This window comes from Salmo salar, unplaced genomic scaffold, assembly GCF_905237065.1.
Source record: "Salmo salar unplaced genomic scaffold, Ssal_v3.1, whole genome shotgun sequence".
Lineage (NCBI taxonomy): Eukaryota > Metazoa > Chordata > Actinopteri > Salmoniformes > Salmonidae > Salmo > Salmo salar.
Window position 1 is genome coordinate 851,646 of NW_025550412.1, and position 25,855 is coordinate 877,500.

General features: G+C 53.3%; 1 protein-coding gene across 40 annotated transcripts in view; it reads left to right on the plus strand.

Annotated features, from left to right (window-relative positions):
* Nucleotides 1–1,528: 1,528 nt before the first annotated feature.
* Nucleotides 1,529–25,855, plus strand: part of LOC106578212 (arfaptin-1) — a 33,782-nt gene continuing 9,455 nt past the window's right edge. For 39 of the 40 annotated variants that reach the window (XR_006767670.1, XR_006767673.1, XR_006767677.1 and 36 more), the window contains exons 1-6: nt 1,529–1,721; nt 2,602–2,686; nt 2,728–2,738; nt 6,231–6,270; nt 7,067–7,173; nt 7,976–8,197. Coding sequence is in view for 2 of the 40 variants with exons in the window: in XM_045713754.1 (XP_045569710.1) it covers nt 2,611–2,686; nt 2,728–2,738; nt 6,231–6,270; nt 7,067–7,173; nt 7,976–8,197 (456 nt within the window). In the remaining 38 variants the exon portion in view is untranslated. The remainder of the gene's footprint in view (nt 1,722–2,601; nt 2,687–2,727; nt 2,739–6,230; nt 6,271–7,066; nt 7,174–7,975; nt 8,198–25,855) is intronic. The other variant, XM_045713755.1, reaches the window with a different exon arrangement.

A 25,855-nucleotide genomic window follows, 5' to 3' on the forward strand; every position in this document is an offset into this window, starting at 1 on the left:
CGCTAACTGGCAAGCCACTTCACACCGCTAACTAGCTAGTCATTTCACACCGCTAACTGGCTAGTCACTTCACACCGCTAACTGGCTAGTCATTTCACACCGCTAACTAGCTAGTCATTTCACACCGCTAACTAGCTAGTCATTTCACACCGCTAACTGGCTAGTCACTTCACACCGCTAACTGGCTAGTCATTTCACACCGCTAACTGGCTAGTCATTTCACACCGCTAACTGGCAAGCCACTTCACACCGCTAACTGGCTAGTCACTTCACACCGCTAACTGGCTAGTCATTTCACACCGCTAACTGGCTAGCCACTTCACACCGCTAACTGGCTAGCCACTTCACACCGCTAACTGGCTAGCCACTTCACACCGCTAACTGGCTAGCCACTACACACTGCTAACTGGCTAGTGTTAAGCTCAGAGAGATGCAAGAGGAAGCTGGTCTCTAAGGAGCTGTTCCTATAGCAGGGTCTCTCATTCCTGGTGGGCTGTGTCGTTTGTCTGCAGACTTTTGCTATTTCCTTTCCACAACCAGGTGAAAGGTGTCCCTAACTAATCAACGACCTTAATTTATTCATCAAGTATAAAGGGAGGAGCGAAAACCCCCAGAAGCTCGGCCCTCCAGCAACTAAGTGTGCCACCCCTACACTAAAGGTTTTTGTCCCACTGTAAAGTGTTCAACTTCTTACTTAGACACCAGCGGACCAAAAAAAGAGCATCTCAACGGCTGTTTTTAAATAATAAAAAAAAAAAATTAAAACAGGAAGTCCCGTTGATGTCAGAAGTGTTAGCCTGGTCCCAGATCGTTTTTTGGGGATAAATACCTTTCAGATGAATATCTTTGTAAATTATTGACAGTATTCTGCTAATAACCTATCTAGGTTGGGAGATTAGTTGTTTACAGGAAGAATAACAACATGTGTTTATTGAAACGTGGTGACACACGTGGTCCTATGATGGGTAATTGAGCAACTCTGGGGCCCAGTTTTTCTAAAATTCTAAATCTCTCTGGATTTCGCCTATAAAATACATAGAAATGGAATGAATAGAACGGAAGTGCCCATTCAGTTCAATGATTTGCCAGTTCTATTCATTTAATCCTATTTGAGAAACGAAATCCAGACACTTTTAGAAAAACTGGGCCCTGGTGAACCTTTGGGTTCACATTGATGATGCTTATTATGATGATGATGATGATTTGAAAAATAAAAAGAAGATGAAATGTAGTCTCAGATTATTCAGGGAAAAAACGTCCCTTGGCGCTACTCATACAATCCGTGGCTACACACAGATTCCCACTAGATAGCACAGCCACAAAGTCCACCTTTGGCGATAGTAATAATTCTAGAAAACAAAGCTTCGTTTTTTAAAATCTTAATTTAAGTTTAGGGTTAGCCATAAAGTTGTCAGTGTGGTTAAGGTTAGGTTTAAAATCTGATTTTAACAAGATCAATTCTAGAAATAGTCGGGTGTTAATGACTTTGTGGCTGTGTTAACTAGTTACGACCTTACACACGGTAAGGTAGAACTACTTCCGGGATTTGAATGTAGTTTTGATATTTTGTTTTACTTTTCCGGTTTTCAGAAAAGTTCCAATTGTACTTTTGTCCCAAAGTCTCTAATAGTTTCCTGCTGCAGTTTTACATTGATAAATTTAATCTAGAGATTAAATCCAAAGGAAACGGACGAAGAAAATACATCTGAAAGAAATAGAAGGTAAAACTTTGCACATTTTTCCCGGTCGTTGTTTACGTTTTGTTCGCCAGGAGACATTCATAACTAACAATGGGTAGTCTACAAGTTTTACTTTAAGCAGGCCTAATTTATACTTCTAATCACGGAAACAGAAGATGTTGTTTAGAGAAATGGATTGTGAATGATTTCTAATTGATATGACTTATCTCTCTTCGCAGTCGTGTGACTAGTAGTCAGATGAGAGGAAGACAAAGAAACTAACTTCTCACTGCTCTGGCCAACTTGTTGTATAATATGAATGGCCAGTAACTGTTGTGAATGTTTCAGGGGGTTATTTGCAATAGGCCCAGCTTATTATAATATAATTATAGACGTTTTATCCGGTTGTTATGTAAATGATTTTACGAGACAACTATTCTGTCATTGAATAACAGTAACGTTACTAGTTTATGTGTGTGTTTGTAGTATTGGTGAATAACCGCAGGTGGCAGTGTATGCTAACCAAACCAGAACGACCCTGTGGTAGTTGGACAGCTGGAGTGGAGAGGAGGAAGGCTCAGTCAGAGAGGAGAGAAGGCTCAGTCAGAGAGAGGAGAGGAGGAAGGCTCAGTTAGAGAGGAGGAGAGGAGGAAGGCTCAGTCAGAGAGGAGGAGAGGAGGAAGGCTCAGTCAGAGAGGAGAGGAGGAGGAGGAGAGGAGGAAGGCTCAGTTAGAGAGGAGGAGAGGAGGAAGGCTCAGTTGGAGAGGAGGAAGGCTCAGTCAGAGAGGAGGAGAGGAGGGGCACGACACTCAAAAGGAAGTGTTCAGCTTGAAAATGAAAGGAAGTAGAATCTAATAATTATATTTCCATGTTTCTACTTCTCCCGTTTGACTGTCTGTAAAATGTGTATTCTGTCAAAAAGAGAGGAAGGATGATGGTGGAGGGGGAGAACCAGAGAGGGGAGACCTTCATACCCAGTGAGGGAGAGGGGTCTGGTGGACAGGAGACTTCATACCCAGTGAGGGAGAGGGGTCTGGTGGACAGGAGGCCTTCCACATGGTAAGAACCACCAGGTATCCAGGACACTAGTGTCTGTTGATGATAATATGTTTGGGACAAGAAGAGAACACATTAAAACTGCATTCTGGGATTTGAAAAACAACAAAACCGGAGTCCCCACCGTAGAATTTCATATAGTAATTAAATATCTCTATGGTCTCCTCTGGATATTCTTCCAGAATCAATTTGGCTGGATAGAAAGATTTAAAGTGACCATTGGAGAGGTTTTCCAGATCCCCGAGTCTACTTTAACAATATGAACAATGTGTTATGTTAAATATAGTATGTACTATACATTAACAATATTAGACAACACTGTATCATGTCAAGGATATCAGCATTTAGTGCTTATCGGCTTCATAATATCTAGAATAGATGAGTTACATCACTAGTTCATTCAGCCTGTCTACTGTTCTGATCCGTGGATTTATGAGATAAGACTACCATTGTCCAGTGATGTGGCAGGTAAAGGGTGTGGCACAATGATGTCATCAACAGGTGACTCACCTGTGAAAAGTGTAGTAGCAAACACACACACACACACACACACACACATCTCCCCGTCTCTCTGTCTGCTAACCTCCCAGTCTCTCTGTCTCTCTGTCTCTCTGTCTGCTAACCTCCCCGTCTCTGTCTGCTAACCTCCCAGTCTCTCTGTCTCTCTGTCTCTCTGTCTGCTAACCTCCCCGTCTCTCTGTCTGCTAACCTCCCCGTCTCTCTGTCTGCTAACCTCCCTGTCCCTCTGTCTGCTAACCTCCCCGTCTCTCTGTCTGCTAACCTCCCCTTCTCTCTGTCTGCTATCCTCCCCGTCTCTCTGTCTGCTAACCTCCCCTTCTCTCTGTCTGCTAACCTCCCCGTCTCTCTGTCTGCTAACCTCCCCTTCTCTCTGTCTGCTAACCTCCCCGTCTCTCTGTCTGCTAACCTCCCCTTCCTCTGTCTGCTAACCTCCCCGTCTCTCTGTCTGCTAACCTCCCCTTCTCTCTGTCTGCTAACCTCCCCGTCTCTCTGTCTGCTAACCTCCCCGTCTCTCTGTCTGCTAACCTCCCCTTCTCTCTGTCTGCTAACCTCCCCGTCTCTCTGTCTGCTAACCTCCCCTTCTCTCTGTCTGCTAACCTCCCCGTCTCTCTGTCTGCTAACCTCCCCGTCTCTCTGTCTGCTAACCTCCCCGTCTCTCTGTCTGCTAACCTCCCCGTCTCTCTGTCTGCTAACCTCCCCGTCTCTCTGTCTGCTAACCTCCCCGTCTCTCTGTCTGCTAACCTCCCCGTCTCTGTCTGCTAACCTCCCCGTCTCTCTGTCTGCTAACCTCCCCGTCTCTCTGTCTGCTAACCTCCCCGTCTCTCTGTCTGCTAACCTCCCCGTCTCTCTGTCTGCTAACCTCCCCTTCCTCTGTCTGCTAACCTCCCCGTCTCTCTGTCTGCTAACCTCCCCTTCTCTCTGTCTGCTAACCTCCCCGTCTCTCTGTCTGCTAACCTCCCCGTCTCTCTGTCTGCTAACCTCCCCGTCTCTCTGTCTGCTAACCTCCCCTTCTCTCTGTCTGCTAACCTCCCCTTCTCTCTGTCTGCTAACCTCCCCGTCTCTCTGTCTGCTAACCTCCCCTTCTCTCTGTCTGCTAACCTCCCCGTCTCTCTGTCTGCTAACCTCCCCGTCTCTCTGTCTGCTATCCTCCCCTTCTCTCTGTCTGCTAACCTCCCCGTCTCTCTGTCTGCTAACCTCCCCGTCTCTCTGTCTGCTAACCTCCCCGTCTCTCTGTCTGCTATCCTCCCCTTCTCTCTGTCTGCTAACCTCCCCGTCTCTCTGTCTGCTAACCTCCCCGTCTCTCTGTCTGCTAACCTCCCCGTCTCTCTGTCTGCTAACCTCCCCTTCTCTCTGTCTGCTAACCTCCCCGTCTCTCTGTCTGCTAACCTCCCCGTCTCTCTGTCTGCTATCCTCCCCTTCTCTCTGTCTGCTAACCTCCCCGTCTCTCTGTCTGCTAACCTCCCCTTCTCTCTGTCTGCTAACCTCCCCGTCTCTCTGTCTGCTAACCTCCCCGTCTCTCTGTCTGCTAACCTCCCCGTCTCTCTGTCTGCTAACCTCCCCGTCTCTCTGTCTGCTAACCTCCCCGTCTCTCTGTCTGCTAACCTCCCCGTCTCTCTGTCTGCTAACCTCCCCGTCTCTCTGTCTGCTAACCTCCCCGTCTCTCTGTCTGCTAACCTCCCCGTCTCTCTGTCTGCTAACCTCCCCGTCTCTCTGTCTGCTAACCTCCCCGTCTCTCTGTCTGCTAACCTCCCCGTCTCTCTGTCTGCTAACCTCCCCGTCTCTCTGTCTGTTAACCTCCCCGTCTCTGTCTGCTAACCTCCCCGTCTCTCTGTCTGCTAACCTCCCCTTCTCTCTGTCTGCTAACCTCCCCTTCTCTCTGTCTGCTAACCTCCCCGTCTCTCTGTCTGCTAACCTCCCCGTCTCTCTGTCTGCTATCCTCCCCGTCTCTCTGTCTGCTAACCTCCCCGTCTCTCTGTCTGCTATCCTCCCCGTCTCTCTGTCTGCTAACCTCCCCGTCTCTCTGTCTGCTAACCTCCCCGTCTCTCTGTCTGCTAACCTCCCCGTCTCTCTGTCTGTTAACCTCCCCGTCTCTCTGTCTGCTAACCTCCCCGTCTCTCTGTCTGCTAACCTCCCCGTCTCTCTGTCTGCTAACCTCCCCGTCTCTCTGTCTGCTAACCTCCCCTTCTCTCTGTCTGCTAACCTCCCCGTCTCTCTGTCTGCTAACCTCCCCGTCTCTCTGTCTGCTAACCTCCCCTTCTCTCTGTCTGCTAACCTCCCCTTCTCTCTGTCTGCTATCCTCCCCGTCTCTCTGTCTGCTAACCTCCCCGTCTCTCTGTCTGCTATCCTCCCCGTCTCTCTGTCTGCTAACCTCCCCGTCTCTCTGTCTGCTAACCTCCCCGTCTCTCTGTCTGCTAACCTCCCCGTCTCTCTGTCTGCTAACCTCCCCGTCTCTCTGTCTGCTAACCTCCCCGTCTCTCTGTCTGTTAACCTCCCCGTCTCTCTGTCTGCTAACCTCCCCGTCTCTCTGTCTGCTAACCTCCCCTTCTCTCTGTCTGCTAACCTCCCCGTCTCTCTGTCTGCTAACCTCCCCGTCTCTCTGTCTGCTATCCTCCCCGTCTCTCTGTCTGCTAACCTCCCCGTCTCTCTGTCTGCTAACCTCCCCGTCTCTCTGTCTGCTAACCTCCCCTTCTCTCTGTCTGCTAACCTCCCCGTCTCTCTGTCTGCTAACCTCCCCGTCTCTCTGTCTACTCTCTCTGTTTTGTCTTTCTTCTTTTTGCTTACGCACACACACACACACACACACACACACACACACACACACACACACACACACACACACACACACACACACACACACACACACACACACAGCAGTGTTTGTCCAAGGTGACTCAGTGTGTCCGGACTGTAAGGTGACTCAGCACAGGTGTTCTATTCTTTCTTTCTTTCTGTTTGTCTGTTTTCACTTCCTACCAGAAGGAGTCCGTTGTTGAGGACAACACAGAACCGGATGAGGGTAAGGCAGTAATAAAATCACCTCTCACCCCTCACCTCTCACCCCTCACCCCTCACCTCTCACCCCTCACCTCTCACCCCTCACCTCTCACCCCTCACCTCTCACCCCTCACCCTCACCCCTCACCTCTCACCTCTCACCCCTCACCCCTCACCCCTCACCTCTCACCCCTCACCTCTCACCTCTCACCCCTCACCCCTCACCCTCACCTCTCACCCCTCACCCCTCACCTCTCACCCCTCACCCCTCACCTCTCACCCCTCACCTCTCACCCCTCACCTCTCACCCCTCACCCCTCACCTCTCACCCCTCACCTCTCACCCCTCACCTCTCACCCTCACCTCTCACCCCTCACCTCTCACCCCTCACCCCTCACCTCTCACCTCTCACCTCTCACCCCTCACCTCTCACCCCTCACCTCTCACACCAGACCCTATAGCAGTGGTCCCAAACTAGTGGCCCGTGGGCCTAATTTTTTAGACATAGGACTAAAAATCTCATGTTATTTGTCACATTCTTCGTAAACAACAGGTGTGGACTAACAGTGAAATGCTGACTTACGGGTCAGAGATAAAGAAAATAGAGAATTAATAGAAAAGTAGTAATGAATCCACAAAGAGTAACTATATTTATGTATACAACAGCAAACCAGATCCAAGTAATTTTCATTTTGGAAATCAAAGTTTTCCCACGCGTTAGAGAGATATGTGATCGTATACAAACGGAAGCATAGTTTTGTAAATAATGTTCTCGTCAAATATTATATCTGTTTGGGCTTCTTGATCCCTACCATGTAGGTTCACGGAAGCCAACCACAGGACCAGTGGTTGTCACGGGAAACCAGAAAATTCCCGCCATTGAGAAACTGGAACAGGTTCGCAAATGGAGCATCACTACTTATAAGGTGAGAGAGGGGAGGGAGGGAGGGGGAGGAGAGAGAGAGGGAGGGAGGGGGAGGAGAGAGGAAGGGGGAGGGAGAGAGGAGGGGGAGGAGAGGGGGAGGGGGAGGAGAGAGGAAGGGGGAGGGAGGGAGGGGGAAAGAGAGAGGAGGGGGGGTAGGAAAGGGGGTAGGAGACGGAGGGGGGGAGAGGGAGGGTAGGAGACGGAGGGGGAGAGGGAGGGGGAGGGAGGGTAGGAGACAGAGGGGGGAGAGAGTGAGGGGGAGGAGACGGAGGGGGGAGGAGACGGAGGGGAGAGGGAGGGAGGGGGAGGGAGGGAGGGGGGAGGAGACGGAGGAGAGAGGGAGGGGGAGGAGAGAGGGAGAGGGGGGTAGGAGACGGAGGAGAGAGGGAGGGGGAGGAGACGGAGGGGAGAGAGAGGAGGGGGAGGGAGGGAGGGGGAGGAGACGGAGGAGAGAGGGAGGGGGAGGAGAGAGGGAGAGGGGGGTAGGAGACGGAGGAGAGAGGGAGGGGGGAGGGAGGGAGGGGGGGAGGAGACGGAGGAGAGAGGGAGGGGAGAGGAGAGAGGGAGAGGAGACGGGGGGAAGTGAAAGGGAGGGAGGGGGAAGAAAAGAGAGAGAGGGGGGAGGAGAGAGAGAGAGGGAAGGAGGGAGGAGGGGGAGAGCAAGTTACTCTTTAAGAAACTCCTTTCTCTGCTTGTCCTGCATGTTACGTCTCTTTCTATTCCTCTCTTCCTCACCTCCCTCTCTCTCCTTTCCCTCCTCTCCCCTTCCTCTGTCCCTCTCTCCCTCCACCCCTCCTCCCCAGTGTACCAAGCAGGTTCTGTCAGAGAAGATGGGTCGTGGATCCCGTACGGTCGACCCAGAACTCGAGGCCCGCATCGACATTCTCCGTGATGACCGCCGCCGTTATGATCACGTGACCTGCCTGGCCCAGACACTCGCCACGCAGCTCGCCCAGGTCACACAGACGCAAAGGACTCTGGGCGATGCCTTCACCGAGCTCAGCCTCAAAACGCCGCCACTACACGTGAGACATTTTAATACCTTTTATTTTGAAAGAACATTCCTCTAGCCTGGGTACCAGTCCTCTAGTCTGGGTACCAGTCCTCTAGCCTGGGTACCAGTCCTCTAGCCTGGGTACCAGTCCTCTAGCCTGGGTACCAGTCTGTTTAGATACCAGTCCTCTAGCCTGGGTACCAGTCCTCTAGCCTGGGTACCAGTCCTCTAGCCTGGGTACCAGTCCTCTAGTCTGGGTACCAGTCCTCTAGTCTGGGTACCAGTCTGTTTAGATACCAGTCCTCTAGCCTGGGTACCAGTCCTCTAGCCTGGGTACCAGTCCTCTAGCCTGGGTACCAGTCTGTTTAGATACCAGTCCTCTAGCCTGGGTACCAGTCCTCTAGCCTGGGTACCAGTCCTCTAGCCTGGGTACCAGTCTGTTTAGATACCAGTCCTCTAGCCTGGGTACCAGTCCTCTAGTCTGGGTACCAGTCCTCTAGTCTGGGTACCAGTCCTCTAGTCTGGGTACCAGTCCTCTAGTCTGGGTACCAGTCCTCTAGTCTGGGTACCAGTCCTCTAGCCTGGGTACCAGTCTGTTTAGATACCAGTCCTCTAGCCTGGGTACCAGTCCTCTAGTCTGGGTACCAGTCCTCTAGCCTGGGTACCAGTCCTCTAGTCTGGGTACCAGTCCTCTAGTCTGGGTACCAGTCCTCTAGTCTGGGTACCAGTCTGTTTAGATACCAGTCCTCTAGCCTGGGTACCAGTCCTCTAGTCTGGGTACCAGTCCTCTAGTCTGGGTACCAGTCCTCTAGTCTGGGTACCAGTCCTTTAGCCTGGGTACCAGTCCTCTAGTCTGGGTACCAGTCCTTTAGTCTGGGTACCAGTCCTCTAGCCTGGGTACCAGTCCTCTAGTCTGGGTACCAGTCCTCTAGTCTGGGTACCAGTCCTCTAGCCTGGGTACCAGTCCTCTAGCCTGGGTACCAGTCCTCTAGCCTGGGTACCAGTCCTCTAGTCTGGGTACCAGTCCTCTAGTCTGGGTACCAGTCTGTTTAGATACCAGTCCTCTAGCCTGGGTACCAGTCCTCTAGCCTGGGTACCAGTCCTCTAGCCTGGGTACCAGTCTGTTTAGATACCAGTCCTCTAGCCTGTGTACCAGTCCTCTAGCCTGTGTACCAGTCCTCTAGCCTGGGTACCAGTCTGTTTAGATACCAGTCCTCTAGCCTGGGTACCAGTCCTCTAGTCTGGGTACCAGTCCTCTAGTCTGGGTACCAGTCCTCTAGTCTGGGTACCAGTCCTCTAGTCTGGGTACCAGTCCTCTAGTCTGGGTACCAGTCCTCTAGTCTGGGTACCAGTCCTCTAGCCTGGGTACCAGTCTGTTTAGATACCAGTCCTCTAGCCTGGGTACCAGTCCTCTAGTCTGGGTACCAGTCCTCTAGCCTGGGTACCAGTCCTCTAGTCTGGGTACCAGTCCTCTAGTCTGGGTACCAGTCCTCTAGTCTGGGTACCAGTCTGTTTAGATACCAGTCCTCTAGCCTGGGTACCAGTCCTCTAGTCTGGGTACCAGTCCTCTAGTCTGGGTACCAGTCCTCTAGTCTGGGTACCAGTCCTCTAGTCTGGGTACCAGTCCTTTAGCCTGGGTACCAGTCCTCTAGTCTGGGTACCAGTCCTTTAGTCTGGGTACCAGTCCTCTAGCCTGGGTACCAGTCCTCTAGTCTGGGTACCAGTCCTCTAGTCTGGGTACCAGTCCTCTAGCCTGGGTACCAGTCTGTTTAGATACCAGTCCTCTAGCCTGGGTACCAGTCCTCTAGTCTGGGTACCAGTCCTCTAGTCTGGGTACCAGTCCTCTAGTCTGGGTACCAGTCCTCTAGTCTGGGTACCAGTCCTCTAGTCTGGGTACCAGTCCTCTAGTCTGGGTACCAGTCCTCTAGCCTGGGTACCAGTCTGTTTAGATACCAGTCCTCTAGCCTGGGTACCAGTCCTCTAGTCTGGGTACCAGTCCTCTAGTCTGGGTACCAGTCCTCTAGCCTGGGTACCAGTCTGTTTAGATACCAGTCCTCTAGTCTGGGTACCAGTCCTCTAGTCTGGGTACCAGTCTGTTTAGATACCAGTCCTCTAGTCTGGGTACCAGTCCTCTAGCCTGGGTACCAGTCCTCTAGCCTGGGTACCAGTCCTCTAGTCTGGGTACCAGTCTGTTTAGATACCAGTCCTCTAGTCTGGGTACCAGTCCTCTAGCCTGGGTACCAGTCTGTTTAGATACCAGTCCTCTAGCCTGGGTACCAGTCCTCTAGTCTGGGTACCAGTCCTCTAGCCTGGGTACCAGTCCTCTAGCCTGGGTACCAGTCCTCTAGTCTGGGTACCAGTCCTCTAGTCTGGGTACCAGTCCTCTAGTCTGGGTACCAGTCCTCTAGTCTGGGTACCAGTCCTCTAGTCTGGGTACCAGTCTGTTTAGATACCAGTCCTCTAGTCTGGGTACCAGTCCTCTAGTCTGGGTACCAGTCCTCTAGCCTGGGTACCAGTCCTCTAGTCTGGGTACCAGTCCTCTAGTCTGGGTACCAGTCCTCTAGTCTGGGTACCAGTCCTCTAGTCTGGGTACCAGTCCTCTAGCCTGGGTACCAGTCCTCTAGCCTGGGTAACATTCCTCTAGTCTGGGTACCAGTCCTCTAGTCTGGGTACCAGTCCTCTAGCCTGGGTACCAGTCCTCTAGCCTGGGTACCAGTCCTCTAGTCTGGGTACCAGTCCTCTAGTCTGGGTACCAGTCCTCTAGCCTGGGTACCAGTCCTCTAGTCTGGGTACCAGTCCTCTAGCCTGGGTACCAGTCCTCTAGTCTGGGTACCAGTCCTCTAGTCTGGGTACCAGTCCTCTAGTCTGGGTACCAGTCTGTTTAGATACCAGTCCTCTAGCCTGGGTACCAGTCCTCTAGTCTGGGTACCAGTCCTCTAGTCTGGGTACCAGTCCTCTAGTCTGGGTACCAGTCCTTTAGCCTGGGTACCAGTCCTCTAGTCTGGGTACCAGTCCTTTAGTCTGGGTACCAGTCCTCTAGCCTGGGTACCAGTCCTCTAGTCTGGGTACCAGTCCTCTAGTCTGGGTACCAGTCCTCTAGCCTGGGTACCAGTCTGTTTAGATACCAGTCCTCTAGCCTGGGTACCAGTCCTCTAGTCTGGGTACCAGTCCTCTAGCCTGGGTACCAGTCCTCTAGTCTGGGTACCAGTCCTCTAGTCTGGGTACCAGTCCTCTAGTCTGGGTACCAGTCCTCTAGTCTGGGTACCAGTCCTCTAGCCTGGGTACCAGTCTGTTTAGATACCAGTCCTCTAGCCTGGGTACCAGTCTGTTTAGATACCAGTCCTCTAGTCTGGGTACCAGTCCTCTAGTCTGGGTACCAGTCCTCTAGTCTGGGTACCAGTCCTCTAGCCTGGGTACCAGTCTGTTTAGATACCAGTCCTCTAGTCTGGGTACCAGTCCTCTAGTCTGGGTACCAGTCTGTTTAGATACCAGTCCTCTAGTCTGGGTACCAGTCCTCTAGCCTGGGTACCAGTCCTCTAGCCTGGGTACCAGTCCTCTAGTCTGGGTACCAGTCTGTTTAGATACCAGTCCTCTAGTCTGGGTACCAGTCCTCTAGCCTGGGTACCAGTCTGTTTAGATACCAGTCCTCTAGCCTGGGTACCAGTCCTCTAGCCTGGGTACCAGTCCTCTAGCCTGGGTACCAGTCCTCTAGTCTGGGTACCAGTCCTCTAGTCTGGGTACCAGTCCTCTAGTCTGGGTACCAGTCCTCTAGTCTGGGTACCAGTCTGTTTAGATACCAGTCCTCTAGTCTGGGTACCAGTCCTCTAGTCTGGGTACCAGTCCTCTAGTCTGGGTACCAGTCCTCTAGCCTGGGTACCAGTCCTCTAGTCTGGGTACCAGTCCTCTAGTCTGGGTACCAGTCCTCTAGTCTGGGTACCAGTCCTCTAGCCTGGGTACCAGTCCTCTAGCCTGGGTAACATTCCTCTAGTCTGGGTACCAGTCCTCTAGTCTGGGTACCAGTCCTCTAGTCTGGGTACCAGTCCTCTAGCCTGGGTACCAGTCCTCTAGTCTGGGTACCAGTCCTCTAGCCTGGGTACCAGTCCTCTAGTCTGGGTACCAGTCCTCTAGCCTGGGTACCAGTCCTCTAGTCTGGGTACCAGTCCTCTAGTCTGGGTACCAGTCCTCTAGTCTGGGTACCAGTCTGTTTAGATACCAGTCCTCTAGCCTGGGTACCAGTCCTCTAGTCTGGGTACCAGTCCTCTAGTCTGGGTACCAGTCCTCTAGTCTGGGTACCAGTCCTCTAGTCTGGGTACCAGTCCTCTAGTCTGGGTACCAGTCCTTTAGCCTGGGTACCAGTCCTCTAGTCTGGGTACCAGTCCTTTTGTCTGGGTACCAGTCCTCTAGCCTGGGTACCAGTCCTCTAGTCTGGGTACCAGTCCTCTAGTCGGGGTACCAGTCCTCTAGTCTGGGTACCAGTCCTCTAGCCTGGGTACCAGTCTGTTTAGATACCAGTCCTCTAGCCTGGGTACCAGTCCTCTAGTCTGGGTACCAGTCCTCTAGCCTGGGTACCAGTCCTCTAGTCTGGGTACCAGTCCTCTAGTCTGGGTACCAGTCCTCTAGTCTGGGTACCAGTCCTCTAGTCTGGGTACCAGTCCTCTAGCCTGGGTACCAGTCTGTTTAGATACCAGTCCTCTAGCCTGGGTACCAGTCTGTTTAGATACCAGTCCTCTAGTCTGGGTACCAGTCCTCTAGTCTGGGTACCAGTCCTCTAGCCTGGGTACCAGTCTGTTTAGATACCAGTCCTCTAGTCTGGGTACCAGTCCTCTAGTCTGGGTACCAGTCTGTTTAGATACCAGTCCTCTAGTCTGGGTACCAGTCCTCTAGCCTGGGTACCAGTCCTCTAGCCTGGGTACCAGTCCTCTAGTCTGGGTACCAGTCTGTTTAGATACCAGTCCTCTAGTCTGGGTACCAGTCCTCTAGCCTGGGTACCAGTCTGTTTAGATACCAGTCCTCTAGCCTGGGTACCAGTCCTCTAGTCTGGGTACCAGTCCTCTAGCCTGGGTACCAGTCCTCTAGCCTGGGTACCAGTCCTCTAGTCTGGGTACCAGTCCTCTAGTCTGGGTACCAGTCCTCTAGTCTGGGTACCAGTCCTCTAGTCTGGGTACCAGTCTGTTTAGATACCAGTCCTCTAGTCTGGGTACCAGTCCTCTAGTCTGGGTACCAGTCCTCTAGTCTGGGTACCAGTCCTCTAGCCTGGGTACCAGTCCTCTAGTCTGGGTACCAGTCCTCTAGTCTGGGTACAAGTCCTCTAGTCTGGGTACCAGTCCTCTAGTCTGGGTACCAGTCCTCTAGTCTGGGTACCAGTCCTCTAGCCTGGGTACCAGTTCTCTAGCCTGGGTAACATTCCTCTAGTCTGGGTACCAGTCCTCTAGTCTGGGTACCAGTCCTCTAGTCTGGGTACCAGTCCTTTAGCCTGGGTACCAGTCCTCTAGTCTGGGTACCAGTCCTTTAGTCTGGGTACCAGTCCTCTAGCCTGGGTACCAGTCCTCTAGTCTGGGTACCAGTCCTCTAGTCTGGGTACCAGTCCTCTAGCCTGGGTACCAGTCTGTTTAGATACCAGTCCTCTAGCCTGGGTACCAGTCCTCTAGTCTGGGTACCAGTCCTCTAGCCTGGGTACCAGTCCTCTAGTCTGGGTACCAGTCCTCTAGTCTGGGTACCAGTCCTCTAGTCTGGGTACCAGTCCTCTAGTCTGGGTACCAGTCCTCTAGCCTGGGTACCAGTCTGTTTAGATACCAGTCCTCTAGCCTGGGTACCAGTCTGTTTAGATACCAGTCCTCTAGTCTGGGTACCAGTCCTCTAGTCTGGGTACCAGTCCTCTAGTCTGGGTACCAGTCCTCTAGCCTGGGTACCAGTCTGTTTAGATACCAGTCCTCTAGTCTGGGTACCAGTCCTCTAGTCTGGGTACCAGTCTGTTTAGATACCAGTCCTCTAGTCTGGGTACCAGTCCTCTAGCCTGGGTACCAGTCCTCTAGCCTGGGTACCAGTCCTCTAGTCTGGGTACCAGTCTGTTTAGATACCAGTCCTCTAGTCTGGGTACCAGTCCTCTAGCCTGGGTACCAGTCTGTTTAGATACCAGTCCTCTAGCCTGGGTACCAGTCCTCTAGCCTGGGTACCAGTCCTCTAGCCTGGGTACCAGTCCTCTAGTCTGGGTACCAGTCCTCTAGTCTGGGTACCAGTCCTCTAGTCTGGGTACCAGTCCTCTAGTCTGGGTACCAGTCTGTTTAGATACCAGTCCTCTAGTCTGGGTACCAGTCCTCTAGTCTGGGTACCAGTCCTCTAGTCTGGGTACCAGTCCTCTAGCCTGGGTACCAGTCCTCTAGTCTGGGTACCAGTCCTCTAGTCTGGGTACCAGTCCTCTAGTCTGGGTACCAGTCCTCTAGCCTGGGTACCAGTCCTCTAGCCTGGGTAACATTCCTCTAGTCTGGGTACCAGTCCTCTAGTCTGGGTACCAGTCCTCTAGTCTGGGTACCAGTCCTCTAGCCTGGGTACCAGTCCTCTAGTCTGGGTACCAGTCCTCTAGCCTGGGTACCAGTCCTCTAGTCTGGGTACCAGTCCTCTAGCCTGGGTACCAGTCCTCTAGTCTGGGTACCAGTCCTCTAGTCTGGGTACCAGTCCTCTAGTCTGGGTACCAGTCTGTTTAGATACCAGTCCTCTAGCCTGGGTACCAGTCCTCTAGTCTGGGTACCAGTCCTCTAGTCTGGGTACCAGTCCTCTAGTCTGGGTACCAGTCCTCTAGTCTGGGTACCAGTCCTCTAGTCTGGGTACCAGTCCTTTAGCCTGGGTACCAGTCCTCTAGTCTGGGTACCAGTCCTTTTGTCTGGGTACCAGTCCTCTAGCCTGGGTACCAGTCCTCTAGTCTGGGTACCAGTCCTCTAGTCGGGGTACCAGTCCTCTAGTCTGGGTACCAGTCCTCTAGCCTGGGTACCAGTCTGTTTAGATACCAGTCCTCTAGCCTGGGTACCAGTCCTCTAGTCTGGGTACCAGTCCTCTAGCCTGGGTACCAGTCCTCTAGTCTGGGTACCAGTCCTCTAGTCTGGGTACCAGTCCTCTAGTCTGGGTACCAGTCCTCTAGTCTGGGTACCAGTCCTCTAGCCTGGGTACCAGTCTGTTTAGATACCAGTCCTCTAGCCTGGGTACCAGTCTGTTTAGATACCAGTCCTCTAGTCTGGGTACCAGTCCTCTAGTCTGGGTACCAGTCCTCTAGCCTGGGTACCAGTCTGTTTAGATACCAGTCCTCTAGTCTGGGTACCAGTCCTCTAGTCTGGGTACCAGTCTGTTTAGATACCAGTCCTCTAGTCTGGGTACCAGTCCTCTAGCCTGGGTACCAGTCCTCTAGCCTGGGTACCAGTCCTCTAGTCTGGGTACCAGTCTGTTTAGATACCAGTCCTCTAGTCTGGGTACCAGTCCTCTAGCCTGGGTACCAGTCTGTTTAGATACCAGTCCTCTAGCCTGGGTACCAGTCCTCTAGTCTGGGTACCAGTCCTCTAGCCTGGGTACCAGTCCTCTAGCCTGGGTACCAGTCCTCTAGTCTGGGTACCAGTCCTCTAGTCTGGGTACCAGTCCTCTAGTCTGGGTACCAGTCCTCTAGTCTGGGTACCAGTCTGTTTAGATACCAGTCCTCTAGTCTGGGTACCAGTCCTCTAGTCTGGGTACCAGTCCTCTAGTCTGGGTACCAGTCCTCTAGCCTGGGTACCAGTCCTCTAGTCTGGGTACCAGTCCTCTAGTCTGGGTACAAGTCCTCTAGTCTGGGTACCAGTCCTCTAGTCTGGGTACCAGTCCTCTAGTCTGGGTACCAGTCCTCTAGCCTGGGTACCAGTTCTCTAGCCTGGGTAACATTCCTCTAGTCTGGGTACCAGTCCTCTAGTCTGGGTACCAGTCCTCTAGTCTGGGTACCAGTCCTCTAGCCTGGGTACCAGTCCTCTAGTCTGGGTACCAGTCCTCTAGTCTGGGTACCAGTCCTCTAGCCTGGGTACCAGTCCTCTAGTCTGGGTACCAGTCCTCTAGCCTGGGTACCAGTCCTCTAGCCTGGGTACCAGTCCTCTAGTCTGGGTACCAGTCCTCTAGTCTGGGTACCAGTCTGTTTAGATACCAGTCCTCTAGCCTGGGTACCAGTCCTCTAGTCTGGGTACCAGTCCTCTAGTCTGGGTACCAGTCCTCTAGTCTGGGTACCAGTCCTCTAGTCTGGGTACCAGTCCTCTAGTCTGGGTACCAGTCCTTTAGCCTGGGTACCAGTCCTCTAGTCTGGGTACCAGTCCTTTAGTCTGGGTACCAGTCCTCTAGCCTGGGTACCAGTCCTCTAGTCTGGGTACCAGTCCTCTAGTCTGGGTACCAGTCCTCTAGTCTGGGTACCAGTCCTCTAGCCTGGGTACCAGTCTGTTTAGATACCAGTCCTCTAGCCTGGGTACCAGTCCTCTAGTCTGGGTACCAGTCTGTTTAGATACCAGTCCTCTAGTCTGGGTACCAGTCCTCTAGCCTGGGTACCAGTCCTCTAGCCTGGGTAACATTCCTCTAGTCTGGATACCAGTCCTCTAGTCTGGGTACCAGTCCTCTAGTCTGGGTACCAGTCCTCTAGTCTGGGTACCAGTCCTCTAGTCTGGGTACCAGTCCTCTAGCCTGGGTACCAGTCCTCTAGCCTGGGTACCAGTCCTCTAGTCTGGGTACCAGTCCTCTAGTCTGGGTACCAGTCCTCTGGTCTGGGTACCAGTCTGTTTAGATACCAGTCCTCTAGTCTGGGTACCAGTCCTCTAGCCTGGGTACCAGTCCTCTAGCCTGGGTACCAGTCCTCTAGTCTGGGTACCAGTCCTCTAGTCTGGGTACCAGTCCTCTAGCCTGGGTACCAGTCCTCTAGCCTGGGTACCAGTCCTCTAGCCTGGGTACCAGTCCTCTAGTCTGGGTACCAGTCCTCTAGCCTGGGTACCAGTCCTCTAGCCTGGGTACCAGTCTGTTTAGATACCAGTCCTCTAGTCTGGGTACCAGTCCTCTAGTCTGGGTACCAGTCCTCTAGTCTGGGTACCAGTCCTCTAGTCTGGGTACCAGTCCTCTAGTCTGGGTACCAGTCCTCTAGCCTGGGTAACATTCCTCTAGCCTGGGTACCAGTCCTCTAGTCTGGGTACCAGTCCTCTAGTCTGGGTACCAGTCCTCTAGCCTGGGTAACAGTCTGTTTAGATACCAGTCCTCTAGCCTGGGTACCAGTCCTCTAGTCTGGGTACCAGTCCTCTAGCCTGGGTACCAGTCCTCTAGCCTGGGTACCAGTCCTCTAGTCTGGGTACCAGTCCTCTAGTCTGGGTACCAGTCCTCTAGTCTGGGTACCAGTCCTCTAGTCTGGGTACCAGTCTGTTTAGATACCAGTCCTCTAGTCTGGGTACCAGTCCTCTAGTCTGGGTACCAGTCCTCTAGTCTGGGTACCAGTCCTCTAGTCTGGGTACCAGTCTGTTTAGATACCAGTCCTCTAGTCTGGGTACCAGTCCTCTAGTCTGGGTACCCGTCTGTTTAGATACCAGTCCTCTAGCCTGGGTACCAGTCCTCTAGTCTGGGTACCAGTCCTCTAGTTTGGGTACCAGTCCTCTAGCCTGGGTACCAGTCCTCTAGTCTGGGTACCAGTCCTCTAGTCTGGGTACCAGTCCTCTAGTCTGGGTACCAGTCCTCTAGTCTGGGTACCAGTCCTCTAGCCTGGGTAACATTCCTCTAGTCTGGATACCAGTCCTCTAGTCTGGGTACCAGTCCTCTAGTCTGGGTACCAGTCCTCTAGCCTGGGTACCAGTCCTCTAGCCTGGGTACCAGTCCTCTAGTCTGGGTACCAGTCCTCTAGTCTGGGTACCAGTCCTCTAGTCTGGGTACCAGTCTGTTTAGATACCAGTCCTCTAGCCTGGGTACCAGTCCTCTAGCCTGGGTACCAGTCCTCTAGCCTGGGTACCAGTCCTCTAGTCTGGGTACCAGTCCTCTAGTCTGGGTACCAGTCCTCTAGTCTGGGTACCAGTCCTCTAGTCTGGGTACCAGTCTGTTTAGATACCAGTCCTCTAGTCTGGGTACCAGTCCTCTAGTCTGGGTACCAGTCCTCTAGTCTGGGTACCAGTCCTCTAGTCTGGGTACCAGTCCTCTAGCCTGGGTACCAGTCCTCTAGCCTGGGTACCAGTCCTCTAGCCTGGGTACCAGTCCTCTAGTCTGGGTACCAGTCCTCTAGTCTGGGTACCAGTCCTCTAGCCTGGGTACCAGTCTGTTTAGATACCAGTCCTCTAGCCTGGGTACCAGTCCTCTAGTCTGGGTACCAGTCTGTTTAGATACCAGTCCTCTAGTCTGGGTACCAGTCCTCTAGCCTGGGTACCAGTCCTCTAGCCTGGGTAACATTCCTCTAGTCTGGATACCAGTCCTCTAGTCTGGGTACCAGTCCTCTAGTCTGGGTACCAGTCCTCTAGTCTGGGTACCAGTCCTCTAGTCTGGGTACCAGTCCTCTAGCCTGGGTACCAGTCCTCTAGCCTGGGTACCAGTCCTCTAGTCTGGGTACCAGTCCTCTAGTCTGGGTACCAGTCCTCTGGTCTGGGTACCAGTCTGTTTAGATACCAGTCCTCTAGTCTGGGTACCAGTCCTCTAGCCTGGGTACCAGTCCTCTAGCCTGGGTACCAGTCCTCTAGTCTGGGTACCAGTCCTCTAGTCTGGGTACCAGTCCTCTAGCCTGGGTACCAGTCCTCTAGCCTGGGTACCAGTCCTCTAGCCTGGGTACCAGTCCTCTAGTCTGGGTACCAGTCCTCTAGCCTGGGTACCAGTCCTCTAGCCTGGGTACCAGTCTGTTTAGATACCAGTCCTCTAGTCTGGGTACCAGTCCTCTAGTCTGGGTACCAGTCCTCTAGTCTGGGTACCAGTCCTCTAGTCTGGGTACCAGTCCTCTAGTCTGGGTACCAGTCCTCTAGCCTGGGTAACATTCCTCTAGCCTGGGTACCAGTCCTCTAGTCTGGGTACCAGTCCTCTAGTCTGGGTACCAGTCCTCTAGCCTGGGTACCAGTCTGTTTAGATACCAGTCCTCTAGCCTGGGTACCAGTCCTCTAGTCTGGGTACCAGTCCTCTAGCCTGGGTACCAGTCCTCTAGCCTGGGTACCAGTCCTCTAGTCTGGGTACCAGTCCTCTAGTCTGGGTACCAGTCCTCTAGTCTGGGTACCAGTCCTCTAGTCTGGGTACCAGTCTGTTTAGATACCAGTCCTCTAGTCTGGGTACCAGTCCTCTAGTCTGGGTACCAGTCCTCTAGTCTGGGTACCAGTCCTCTAGTCTGGGTACCAGTCTGTTTAGATACCAGTCCTCTAGTCTGGGTACCAGTCCTCTAGTCTGGGTACCCGTCTGTTTAGATACCAGTCCTCTAGCCTGGGTACCAGTCCTCTAGTCTGGGTACCAGTCCTCTAGTTTGGGTACCAGTCCTCTAGCCTGGGTACCAGTCCTCTAGTCTGGGTACCAGTCCTCTAGTCTGGGTACCAGTCCTCTAGTCTGGGTACCAGTCCTCTAGTCTGGGTACCAGTCCTCTAGCCTGGGTAACATTCCTCTAGTCTGGATACCAGTCCTCTAGTCTGGGTACCAGTCCTCTAGTCTGGGTACCAGTCCTCTAGCCTGGGTACCAGTCCTCTAGCCTGGGTACCAGTCCTCTAGTCTGGGTACCAGTCCTCTAGTCTGGGTACCAGTCCTCTAGTCTGGGTACCAGTCTGTTTAGATACCAGTCCTCTAGCCTGGGTACCAGTCCTCTAGCCTGGGTACCAGTCCTCTAGCCTGGGTACCAGTCCTCTAGTCTGGGTACCAGTCCTCTAGTCTGGGTACCAGTCCTCTAGTCTGGGTACCAGTCCTCTAGTCTGGGTACCAGTCTGTTTAGATACCAGTCCTCTAGTCTGGGTACCAGTCCTCTAGTCTGGGTACCAGTCCTCTAGTCTGGGTACCAGTCCTCTAGTCTGGGTACCAGTCCTCTAGCCTGGGTACCAGTCCTCTAGTCTGGGTACCAGTCCTCTAGCCTGGGTACCAGTCCTCTAGCCTGGGTACCAGTCCTCTAGTCTGGGTACCAGTCCTCTAGTCTGGGTACCAGTCCTCTAGTCTGGGTACCAGTCTGTTTAGATACCAGTCCTCTAGCCTGGGTACCAGTCCTCTAGCCTGGGTACCAGTCCTCTAGTCTGGGTACCAGTCCTCTAGCCTGGGTACCAGTCCTCTAGCCTGGGTACCAGTCTGTTTAGATACCAGTCCTCTAGCCTGGGTACCAGTCTGTTTAGATACCAGTCCTCTAGTCTGGGTACCAGTCCTCTAGTCTGGGTACCAGTCCTCTAGTCTGGGTACCAGTCCTCTAGTCTGGGTACCAGTCCTCTAGTCTGGGTACCAGTCCTCTAGCCTGGGTAACATTCCTCTAGCCTGGGTACCAGTCCTCTAGTCTGGGTACCAGTCCTCTAGTCTGGGTACCAGTCCTCTAGCCTGGGTACCAGTCTGTTTAGATACCAGTCCTCTAGCCTGGGTACCAGTCCTCTAGTCTGGGTACCAGTCCTCTAGCCTGGGTACCAGTCCTCTAGCCTGGGTACCAGTCCTCTAGTCTGGGTACCAGTCCTCTAGTCTGGGTACCAGTCCTCTAGTCTGGGTACCAGTCTGTTTAGATACCAGTCCTCTAGTCGGTACCAGTCCTCTAGTCTGGGTACCAGTCCTCTAGTCTGGGTACCAGTCTGTTTAGATACCAGTCCTCTAGTCTGGGTACCAGTCCTCTAGTCTGGGTACCCGTCTGTTTAGATACCAGTCCTCTAGTCTGGGTACCAGTCCTCTAGTTTGGGTACCAGTCCTCTAGTTTGGGTACCAGTCCTCTAGCCTGGGTACCAGTCCTCTAGTCTGGGTACCAGTCCTCTAGTCTGGGTACCAGTCCTCTAGTCTGGGTACCAGTCCTCTAGTCTGGGTACCAGTCCTCTAGTCTGGGTACCAGTCCTCTAGCCTGGGTAACATTCCTCTAGTCTGGATACCAGTCCTCTAGTCTGGGTACCAGTCCTCTAGTCTGGGTACCAGTCCTCTAGCCTGGGTACCAGTCCTCTAGTCTGGGTACCAGTCCTCTAGTCTGGGTACCAGTCTGTTTAGATACCAGTCCTCTAGCCTGGGTACCAGTCCTCTAGCCTGGGTACCAGTCCTCTAGTCTGGGTACCAGTCCTCTAGTCTGGGTACCAGTCCTCTAGTCTGGGTACCAGTCCTCTAGTCGGTACCAGTCCTCTAGTCTGGGTACCAGTCCTCTAGTCTGGGTACCAGTCCTCTAGTCTGGGTACCAGTCTGTTTAGATACCAGTCCTCTAGTCTGGGTACCAGTCCTCTAGTCTGGGTACCAGTCCTCTAGTCTGGGTACCAGTCCTCTAGTCTGGGTACCAGTCTGTTTAGATACCAGTCCTCTAGCCTGGGTACCAGTCCTCTAGTCTGGGTACCAGTCCTCTAGTCTGGGTACCAGTCCTCTAGCCTGGGTACCAGTCCTCTAGTCTGGGTACCAGTCCTCTAGTCTGGGTACCAGTCCTCTAGTCTGGGTACCAGTCCTTTAGCCTGGGTACCAGTCCTCTAGTCTGGGTACCAGTCCTCTAGCCTGGGTAACATTCCTCTAGTCTGGATACCAGTCCTCTAGTCTGGGTACCAGTCTGTTTAGATACCAGTCCTCTAGCCTGGGTACCAGTCCTCTAGTCTGGGTACCAGTCCTCTAGTCTGGGTACCAGTCCTCTAGTCTGGGTACCAGTCCTCTAGTCTGGGTACCAGTCCTCTAGTCTGGGTACCAGTCCTTTAGCCTGGGTACCAGTCCTCTAGTCTGGGTACCAGTCCTTTAGTCTGGGTACCAGTCCTCTAGCCTGGGTACCAGTCCTCTAGTCTGGGTACCAGTCCTCTAGTCTGGGTACCAGTCCTCTAGCCTGGGTACCAGTCTGTTTAGATACCAGTCCTCTAGCCTGGGTACCAGTCCTCTAGTCTGGGTACCAGTCTGTTTAGATACCAGTCCTCTAGTCTGGGTACCAGTCCTCTAGCCTGGGTACCAGTCCTCTAGCCTGGGTAACATTCCTCTAGTCTGGATACCAGTCCTCTAGTCTGGGTACCAGTCCTCTAGTCTGGGTACCAGTCCTCTAGTCTGGGTACCAGTCCTCTAGTCTGGGTACCAGTCCTCTAGCCTGGGTACCAGTCCTCTAGCCTGGGTACCAGTCCTCTAGTCTGGGTACCAGTCCTCTAGTCTGGGTACCAGTCCTCTGGTCTGGGTACCAGTCTGTTTAGATACCAGTCCTCTAGTCTGGGTACCAGTCCTCTAGCCTGGGTACCAGTCCTCTAGCCTGGGTACCAGTCCTCTAGTCTGGGTACCAGTCCTCTAGTCTGGGTACCAGTCCTCTAGCCTGGGTACCAGTCCTCTAGCCTGGGTACCAGTCCTCTAGCCTGGGTACCAGTCCTCTAGTCTGGGTACCAGTCCTCTAGCCTGGGTACCAGTCCTCTAGCCTGGGTACCAGTCTGTTTAGATACCAGTCCTCTAGTCTGGGTACCAGTCCTCTAGTCTGGGTACCAGTCCTCTAGTCTGGGTACCAGTCCTCTAGTCTGGGTACCAGTCCTCTAGTCTGGGTACCAGTCCTCTAGCCTGGGTAACATTCCTCTAGCCTGGGTACCAGTCCTCTAGTCTGGGTACCAGTCCTCTAGTCTGGGTACCAGTCCTCTAGCCTGGGTACCAGTCTGTTTAGATACCAGTCCTCTAGCCTGGGTACCAGTCCTCTAGTCTGGGTACCAGTCCTCTAGCCTGGGTACCAGTCCTCTAGCCTGGGTACCAGTCCTCTAGTCTGGGTACCAGTCCTCTAGTCTGGGTACCAGTCCTCTAGTCTGGGTACCAGTCCTCTAGTCTGGGTACCAGTCTGTTTAGATACCAGTCCTCTAGTCTGGGTACCAGTCCTCTAGTCTGGGTACCAGTCCTCTAGTCTGGGTACCAGTCCTCTAGTCTGGGTACCAGTCTGTTTAGATACCAGTCCTCTAGTCTGGGTACCAGTCCTCTAGTCTGGGTACCCGTCTGTTTAGATACCAGTCCTCTAGCCTGGGTACCAGTCCTCTAGTCTGGGTACCAGTCCTCTAGTTTGGGTACCAGTCCTCTAGCCTGGGTACCAGTCCTCTAGTCTGGGTACCAGTCCTCTAGTCTGGGTACCAGTCCTCTAGTCTGGGTACCAGTCCTCTAGTCTGGGTACCAGTCCTCTAGTCTGGGTACCAGTCCTCTAGCCTGGGTAACATTCCTCTAGTCTGGATACCAGTCCTCTAGTCTGGGTACCAGTCCTCTAGTCTGGGTACCAGTCCTCTAGCCTGGGTACCAGTCCTCTAGCCTGGGTACCAGTCCTCTAGTCTGGGTACCAGTCCTCTAGTCTGGGTACCAGTCCTCTAGTCTGGGTACCAGTCTGTTTAGATACCAGTCCTCTAGCCTGGGTACCAGTCCTCTAGCCTGGGTACCAGTCCTCTAGCCTGGGTACCAGTCCTCTAGTCTGGGTACCAGTCCTCTAGTCTGGGTACCAGTCCTCTAGTCTGGGTACCAGTCCTCTAGTCTGGGTACCAGTCTGTTTAGATACCAGTCCTCTAGTCTGGGTACCAGTCCTCTAGTCTGGGTACCAGTCCTCTAGTCTGGGTACCAGTCCTCTAGTCTGGGTACCAGTCCTCTAGCCTGGGTACCAGTCCTCTAGTCTGGGTACCAGTCCTCTAGCCTGGGTACCAGTCCTCTAGCCTGGGTACCAGTCCTCTAGTCTGGGTACCAGTCCTCTAGTCTGGGTACCAGTCCTCTAGTCTGGGTACCAGTCTGTTTAGATACCAGTCCTCTAGCCTGGGTACCAGTCCTCTAGCCTGGGTACCAGTCCTCTAGTCTGGGTACCAGTCCTCTAGCCTGGGTACCAGTCCTCTAGCCTGGGTACCAGTCTGTTTAGATACCAGTCCTCTAGCCTGGGTACCAGTCTGTTTAGATACCAGTCCTCTAGTCTGGGTACCAGTCCTCTAGTCTGGGTACCAGTCCTCTAGTCTGGGTACCAGTCCTCTAGTCTGGGTACCAGTCCTCTAGTCTGGGTACCAGTCCTCTAGCCTGGGTAACATTCCTCTAGCCTGGGTACCAGTCCTCTAGTCTGGGTACCAGTCCTCTAGTCTGGGTACCAGTCCTCTAGCCTGGGTACCAGTCTGTTTAGATACCAGTCCTCTAGCCTGGGTACCAGTCCTCTAGTCTGGGTACCAGTCCTCTAGCCTGGGTACCAGTCCTCTAGCCTGGGTACCAGTCCTCTAGTCTGGGTACCAGTCCTCTAGTCTGGGTACCAGTCCTCTAGTCTGGGTACCAGTCTGTTTAGATACCAGTCCTCTAGTCGGTACCAGTCCTCTAGTCTGGGTACCAGTCCTCTAGTCTGGGTACCAGTCTGTTTAGATACCAGTCCTCTAGTCTGGGTACCAGTCCTCTAGTCTGGGTACCCGTCTGTTTAGATACCAGTCCTCTAGTCTGGGTACCAGTCCTCTAGTTTGGGTACCAGTCCTCTAGTTTGGGTACCAGTCCTCTAGCCTGGGTACCAGTCCTCTAGTCTGGGTACCAGTCCTCTAGTCTGGGTACCAGTCCTCTAGTCTGGGTACCAGTCCTCTAGTCTGGGTACCAGTCCTCTAGTCTGGGTACCAGTCCTCTAGCCTGGGTAACATTCCTCTAGTCTGGATACCAGTCCTCTAGTCTGGGTACCAGTCCTCTAGTCTGGGTACCAGTCCTCTAGCCTGGGTACCAGTCCTCTAGTCTGGGTACCAGTCCTCTAGTCTGGGTACCAGTCTGTTTAGATACCAGTCCTCTAGCCTGGGTACCAGTCCTCTAGCCTGGGTACCAGTCCTCTAGTCTGGGTACCAGTCCTCTAGTCTGGGTACCAGTCCTCTAGTCTGGGTACCAGTCCTCTAGTCGGTACCAGTCCTCTAGTCTGGGTACCAGTCCTCTAGTCTGGGTACCAGTCCTCTAGTCTGGGTACCAGTCTGTTTAGATTCCAGTCCTCTAGTCTGGGTACCAGTCCTCTAGTCTGGGTACCAGTCCTCTAGTCTGGGTACCAGTCCTCTAGTCTGGGTACCAGTCTGTTTAGATACCAGTCCTCTAGCCTGGGTACCAGTCCTCTAGTCTGGGTACCAGTCCTCTAGTCTGGGTACCAGTCCTCTAGCCTGGGTACCAGTCCTCTAGTCTGGGTACCAGTCCTCTAGTCTGGGTACCAGTCCTCTAGTCTGGGTACCAGTCCTTTAGCCTGGGTACCAGTCCTCTAGTCTGGGTACCAGTCCTCTAGCCTGGGTAACATTCCTCTAGTCTGGATACCAGTCCTCTAGTCTGGGTACCAGTCCTCTAGTCTGGGTACCAGTCCTCTAGCCTGGGTACCAGTCCTCTAGCCTGGGTACCAGTCCTCTAGCCTGGGTAACATTCCTCTAGCCTGGGTACCAGTCCTCTAGCCTGGGTACCAGTCCTCTAGCCTGGGTACCAGTCCTCTAGCCTGGGTACCAGTCCTCTAGTCTGGGTACCAGTCCTCTAGTCTGGGTACCAGTCCTCTAGTCTGGGTACCAGTCCTCTAGCCTCGGTACCAGTCCTCTAGCCTGGGTACCAGTCCTCTAGTCTGGGTACCAGTCCTCTAGTCTGGGTACCAGTCCTCTAGTCTGGGTACCAGTCTGTTTAG